General features: G+C 51.8%; 1 protein-coding gene across 1 annotated transcript in view; it reads left to right on the plus strand.

Moving 5' to 3' along the window:
• The window catches only part of ANO2 (anoctamin 2, calcium activated chloride channel), a 361968-nt gene extending 355175 nt beyond the window's left edge, over positions 1 to 6793 (plus strand). The window contains exons 26-27 of the mRNA XM_012637807.1: positions 4492 to 4597; positions 6524 to 6793. Of these exons, the coding sequence (XP_012493261.1) occupies positions 4492 to 4597; positions 6524 to 6793 (376 nt within the window). The remainder of the gene's footprint in view (positions 1 to 4491; positions 4598 to 6523) is intronic.
• Positions 6794 to 7116: the final 323 nt, after the last annotated feature.

A 7116-nucleotide genomic window follows, 5' to 3' on the forward strand; every position in this document is an offset into this window, starting at 1 on the left:
TTTGTAATTTTGTTTGAAAGCTTAGTATGAAAATGTATTTGGATTAACTGAATATTGCCATTAATTATATTCTTCTTTTAAATCATGAACTTCTTCATTATAACGGTGATTTCATAGACACGTGTGCATATGGATATTAAAGTTAAAATATAATGTTGATTTTTATACCAGTTTCATTTCTTATATGAGTCTGTCCAAGTTAACACTTTGTTTGAAATTTTGTAATTTTGTTTGAAAGCTTAGTATGAAAATGTATTTGGATTAACTGAATATTGCCATTAATTGTATTCTTCTTTTAAATCATGAACTTCTTCATTATAACGGTGATTTCATAGACACGTGTGCATATGGATATAAAAGGAAAAGAAAAGTCTCTCCTCTCAGCCCCCACCCCCAGCCATTTGCTCCCAGAAGAAACCATTGTGTTCATTTTCTGTGGAAGCCTCCAGAAATCACATTCACATGTATCGTCTTGTTTAATTCTCTCCATGTCTTCCTTTGACATTCGGTGCGCGCACGCACACACACACACACACACACACACACACACCCTATTCATCTATTCCTGGTTGAGGGGCCTTTGTGTACTTAGCCCTGGGTTACACGTTTTGGTATTTCTACTCTATGGGTCAGGACGCCAGGTTCAGAAATGTGAGATAACGTACTCTGGGCAGTTAGGAAGCAGCATGGCCCCTCCAAGTGTGGGCTTGCTCTTTAGGTATTCTAGTCGTCTCATTATTGAAAGTCTCTCCTTGTTAGAAGACTCGGGGGAACTCTCAAAATTAATGTCAAGCCTCAAGAAAAATGAAGGACTAGAGGGGTGAGGGTGACATCTAGGAATGCCCCTAAAGTGGTGTCCCTGAGGCTAAATCCCTGCTTCCCTCTGGGAGCCACAGCCAGCAGATGCAGGAAGCTGACCTGGTGGGGGCTGCACCCAGTGCTGTGACCACTCAGTGGGACTTTGGGGGTCCCAGGCTCCCCAGCCAGGGAAGCAGGTCTGGTGTGGAGCCCAGAAATGGACCAGAAGTTCTACTGCCCAGGTTGCAGGGCCTCCACCCACCAGCCTGCAGCTTTTCTGTCTCATGCTAGTTACCTGAACGTGGTCCCCAGAGAAGCCCCGTGCAGTTGTGTCATTGGCTGACTCTTTGGTCTGCATCAGCATCGTGGAAAACTTGGAGCATTTCGTGCCTGAGTGCTCAAAAATCCTCCTGGAAAGCCAGGAGGAAATGGGAGCAGTGGTCTGTGTGCCCTGCCCTCTCTTAACAGAAATGTATTTCACCAGTAGCCCTCAGCAAAATGAGAAAGAATAGCTCCTATGTATTGTGTTCCTCTGATGTGCCAGAGAGTGTTCTGGGTGCTTTGTGTGGATGCCACATCTTCAGAACCACTCTGTGAGATGGGAAATTCGGGCCTGTTTTGTAGTTGAGGACACTGGGCATGAGAACATTAGGTAACTCACAGGAGGACAGAACTACAGTGGTGGAGGTGGCATTCAAACCCTCACCTGCTGACTCTAACGCGCAAACTTGTGTCCATGCTAAGCTCTGGGCTTAGGAACAAAACACACCATTATCATAGTAGTGGGAATAATTAAGTCCATCTGCCACTCTCTTGTGAACATTTCTATTCTTAAAGCAATTTATCTCTTTACTTAGTGTCTTAGTTACTTCGCAAAAACATTTGACAAGCCTGACTTCTTAGGGTGAAATTGAAGAACAGTTATGAAATCTGAACTTGCATTGGGTTGTAAACAACCAATCATCTGCCTGGTAGCAGAGGCTTACTGGAATCAGTGTTTTTCAAACTATGAATTATGGTTCATTAGTGAATTATGAAATCACTTTAGTGGGTCATGATCAGCATTTTAAAGGATAGGATGGGGCAGGATAGAATAGAATGGAAAAGAATAGAATAGAATAGAAAAATATCAGTGCATTTTACACAGCAAGGATAAGTATGTTTTGTGTACTCTCTATTTCAGTAATATATGTATATGTGCATCCATGTAAAATATATTTCTCACTGTAAGTCATAGTTTTTAAAGGTTAGCTTTGGAAAGAGAAACGTGAACAGATGCATAAATCATTAAATTGCTCATTGTTCTTTTCTGTGGCTCAGCTTGCCCTTAAGTTCCAAACAGAGCTGCTCGCAGCCTGTCTGCGTAGACGTATTTTCAAGTGGAGTTTTCCGGATGGATCTCTGTGTTAATCTTTCCCCAGATCCCCTATTAGATAGATGTGCCTGTTAGATTCAAAACATGTTTTGGACACTCGGGGAGGGCAAAGTGACATTTCCAAAAGCTGTGGTGAGTTAGTAGCAGAGGTGGAACCAGAATTAGATTATTTATGGATTCTTTTCAGACTGGAAAAAAGAGGGGTGAGGGATGGCTTTCACGCCGAGGTCAGCGAGCAGCTGTTCCTTCCTGGACGGAGCTAGAGAATGAGAGAAATGGACTTTCCTTGCAGCAGGAGGGATTGGGATGAACCTGGAGAAGGATTTCCCCATGGCGAGGAGCGTGTGTGCCTGTGCGTGTCTGTGTGTGCACGTCATGGTGAGGCATGTGTGCGTGTATGCATGTGTGTGTGCACGTATGCGTGTGCGTGTGTATGCATGTGTGTCTGTGTGTGCACGTATGCATGTGCATGTGTGCATGTGTGTGTATGTGCGTGTGTGTGCGTGTGTGTGTGCGTGTGTGTGTGTGTGTGTGTGTGTGGCAGCCTCCTCTGGAGGTCTCGGGAGGAGGGTGGTTTCTGCCATGGGGTCCTTTCTGGGGGCAGCAGGAGGATAGGTGAGTCTGGGTTTTTCCCACCCCAAGACTTCCCTATTTATTTGGCCACACCCTCCCTCTCTCTGCTCAGCGAGGAGAGCCCGGCGCTGGCTGCGTTTCTGTCCTCAGCCACGGCAGGTGTGATGAATGCCGCGCTGCTCTGCTGGGCTGCAGTTAGCTCTGCCTTTTCATCCGGATGTCAAACCAAGCTCGGGACAGCTGTGATCAGCTGTTGGGAGAGGGGGAGTCGGCGGGGAGGGGGTAGCTCCTGGCCACTCGCCAAAACCTAGTTGAATGCTTTGTGTCCACTTCTCAGATTGTCTCCGTCTGTCACTGACCCTGTCGCTGTGCCTTGTCTGTCTTTGTGTGTGCGTCTCGTCTCCTCTTCCTCTTTTTCCTTTTTCTTCTCCCATCTCTCCTTGGACAACTGGAAGCCACCATGCTTTCACATGGAGCTTTTAAAGCAGCTGGTTCGTTGAGAGCAGGGGGAGGGACGGAAGAGCACCTGTGTCTGAATCCCCCCCAAACTGCAGCTGTTGACGAGGTGCTCTGGGGGTACAGGCCACACTCGCCTTCTCACCTTGACTCCACCTCTTACGGCCGTGAGCCTCGGGTTCCTCCTGTGTCAGTCGGGGTAATGATGCCTGCCTGCAGATGTTGGGGCGAACACTAAATGCAAAACCTTCCAGAAAAGCCCTCTGCTCAGGGATTGACGCATACTGCGTGTTCAATGTACAGTAGTTTCCTGGTTTCTCCCTGGACAGGATCCCTGTCTTTCTGAGCAGCCACCCACACTGCTTGGTGGCCTGATACCACTCACCTCTTCCTGCAGCCCAGGACTCATTTTGCTTTTACTGAGCATAAAAGATTTGTTGAATTCCAGTGAGAAAACCGTTCCATGAGGGGTCATAGTTCTGATACCAGCCCTTGTCATTTTTCCAGGCTTAGAAAAATGTGAGTCTGAGAAAATGAGCTAGTTTTAACATGAATCATTCTGGAATGGGGTGAAAAGGCAAGAAGAGTGAGGGAAACCCAAGGCTTCTCCATGGCTCTGAGAAATAGGCAGGAGCTCATGGCAGGCGTTGACCTTTTGCTTTTTAAATCACACGGACAGATCAGGAAGATGGTTAGCAAAACAGAACCTTGACCGACTGTGAATATTACCGACCGTCCCACCCTGAATTCACCAGTGTCCAGCTTGGTCTGGACCAGCCTGCCTTTGGTGCAGGAGTGCAGCCACGCCGCAAGGCCAGCACCGGTCCCGAAGCCCAGAGGAGAAGCCCAGGATTGCCAGCTGCTGCCTGCATCTTCACGGAGCCCCCTGGCGGCAGAGCACAGTGGGAGGTGTCTGGGGGTCTCCCCTGCTCTCTCAGAGCCCACAGCCTGGTGGGGAGCCAACGTGGATCCACTGGCCTGGGTTACTGTCATGACCCTTGGGCTCCTCTGGGCGTAGAATCCTGCCAGCAGAGGCAGCTTTGGAGGATGTTGTAGAGAATAGGAAAAAGACGTTTCTAGGCTGATGTTGGCCTTTTAGGAGTTCAGTTCTTTTATTCCACAGACATTTGTTGCTTGGGCCATGGATTCCTCCCATGCCCCTTATTTCCCAGGTCAGAGCCAAGGGCTCGCCCGCTGCCGCTGCCGCAGCCCTTGAGGTGTCACCCAGAGAATTGCTGCCCTGTTTTCCACCTCCCTCCAGTCCTAACACCACATTTCTCTTTGGGCAGGTTTAAGGACTACCGAGAGCCACCATGGGCCCCGAACCCGTATGAGTTTTCCAAACAGTACTGGTCTGTCCTGTCTGCCCGTCTGGCTTTCGTCATCATCTTCCAGGTGAGTTGTTCAGATAGGGAACAGCCGATCGGAATCTGGGCTGCAGGGGTGGCGACAGTCGTGACTCCCTGCCTGCCCCCACCTCCAGGTTTCCCTGGTACTCTGTGGCACACAGGGCCTTCGAGGGTGGCAGGCACAAGTGAGTGCTCCCTCCCTGGGCGAAGCAGAAGGACTCTCGGGAGGGCTTCCCTTAATGGATGGAGTTTGCAGGAAGAGAATAAAACAGAGAGTAAGGTTACAAGACAGATGCGGAGTAAGTTGCCGGAGGAGACAGATTCCCTTTCAAACCTAAGATGAAGAAAGGAAAGTGGGAAGAGCAATTGAAACCACAGTCTCAGCCCCGACGCCAACAAATAGCCCCGTCTCATCTCTGTGGCGGAGAAAGGGCTCGAGTTCTGAACCTTTCTCCTTGCGCTCTCAGCTCCCTCCTTTGTTAGTGTTGTGTCAGCACTGAGACATCTGGTGGGAAGGGCCCCCAGAGCCATCGAGCCATCCCTGAATGAATAGCAAACTCGAGCCTGGTGATTCCTATCTCGGACAATAGCCAGGGCTCCAATTGCATCGCTGAGATTCTCTGAGCTCCAGGCCCCCAATTCCCACTCTGGGCCCTGCTGGGCTTCAAGCAGGGCCCAGAGCACAAGCCCAGATCCTTTTCTCTTCAGCTCCCTCAGGCCTTTGTACTCCCCGAAGGCAGATCTCTGGAGGGCTCTAGAGTATCCTGCCCCTGACCCCAGCCCAGGAAGTGCAGAAGCCCATCGGCTAGTCTTTCACCTGAGAAGACAGCCATTCTTCTCCTGGAAAGATGGGGCGATATGTTTGAGAGATCCGGCAGACACCCCCTGCTGCCCCACCCACAGGAGCTCCCGTGTCACATGTCACTCACACATGAGGAGTGGGCCCAGGGGAAGAGGGCATGACTCGACGACGCAGCTCCCAAGCACCCAGGTGCAGCACCCTGAGGTGTCAGAGCCTCTGGAAGCAGCAGTTGGTCCCTGAAGTCTTCCCCAGGAGCAGTCACTGTCCTCAGGATCCCAGAGGGGGGAAGGCACATGAGCGTGTCACTGGCAGCTAGAGCGGAGCGGAATATCACAATTGCGGGGTGTGCAGGGGAAAGACGGGTGCAGGGTGGCTTGGGGAAACAAATGAGAATCAGATCCTAAGAACAGCTGCGTTCACTGGGCCATGCCAGGCACTCTTGTCACTTATTCATCCCCTCAAAGAGAAAGTGCTCCCAGGAAAAGGGAGTCCGCCCACCCGTGTGCACTGGGAAGGACACGGCTCAGAAGGAAAGAAGCCCATTGCAAGTGTGCACAGAGGCCTGGGCTGATCAAGGCGAGCTGGGTACGGGGTCCCCCAGGCCAGGTGAGGGGCAGTGGCCGCAGTGAATGAGAGCTGTACACGTGCATGTGAGCTGCGGGTGGGCTTGGCAGAAGCCAGAGTCAATGCGAAGACCGGAGGCCACAGAGAGAGCCAGGCGGGGGGAAGAGAGGAGCAAGGGCGCAGGGACAGCCCAGGAGAGGTTGCCGGGCTTTATGGCCACTTCCCAGGAGGCTCTGAAGCAGGGAGAGCCTGGAGGCTTAGAGGCTGAGAAGCAAGACAGGACATGGGGCACACTCTGAGGTGGGGGCACTGCTGTCCTGTGGAAGAGCAGCAGGCACTGCCGGAGCCTCGCTCTGTGCCAGGCACTGCTGTGGATGTTTTACACACTTTAACCATTCGGTCCTCACAGCCACTCGGGGGGTGGCGCTGTTTCCCCCTACATTTTATAAATGAGGACACCGAGGTACATGTATGCTCACTGGTCGAGGTCACCCGGCTCGTAAGTCGCAGAGCCACCATTAACACAGAGGTGCTCTGCTAGGGGCTAGCACCGCCAGGCCAGGCCTCCCCACGGAGTCCCTCCTCACTGTCCCTTGCTTTCGGCAGAACCTCGTGATGTTCCTGAGTGTCCTCGTGGACTGGATGATCCCGGATATCCCCACGGACATCAGCGACCAGATCAAGAAAGAGAAGAGCCTGTTGGTGGACTTCTTCCTGAAGGAGGAGCACGAGAAGCTCAAGCTGTCAGACGGGCCGGCCCCGAGGAGCCTGGGCATGGGCGAGCGCGCCAGGAGCCGGGCCCCCAGCTCGGTGCCCTCAGGCCGAAGCCAGCTGGGCAGCACGGCATCCTCGGGTTCCCAGCACACCAACGTGTGAGCAGCGCCGCTTCCTACAGCACGGGGTGTGCTGCCCGTCTGCCTGGACCTGCTGGAGTGGAAAGGGAGTGTGAAAGCAGAGAGAGAGAGACAGAGAGAGAGAGAGAGAGAGAGAGAGAGAGACAGAGAGAGACAGAGAGAGAGACAGCACAAGTGTAGGAAGGAAGAGAACTGATGCCTCTCCTCTGAAACCGGCTTAAGTTCCCTTTAGGTCCTCTTTTAAGCTATATCCTTTTGGGGGATTGGAACCCCACTGGGGTCTCTCCACCCCAGAATTCCCAGGCACCGGGAGCCTTCCTCTGTTCCCTCTCGTGCTCCACCATC

The sequence above is a fragment of the Propithecus coquereli genome, unplaced genomic scaffold (assembly GCF_000956105.1).
Source record: "Propithecus coquereli isolate 6110/MARCELLA unplaced genomic scaffold, Pcoq_1.0 Scaffold124, whole genome shotgun sequence".
NCBI lineage: Eukaryota > Metazoa > Chordata > Mammalia > Primates > Indriidae > Propithecus > Propithecus coquereli.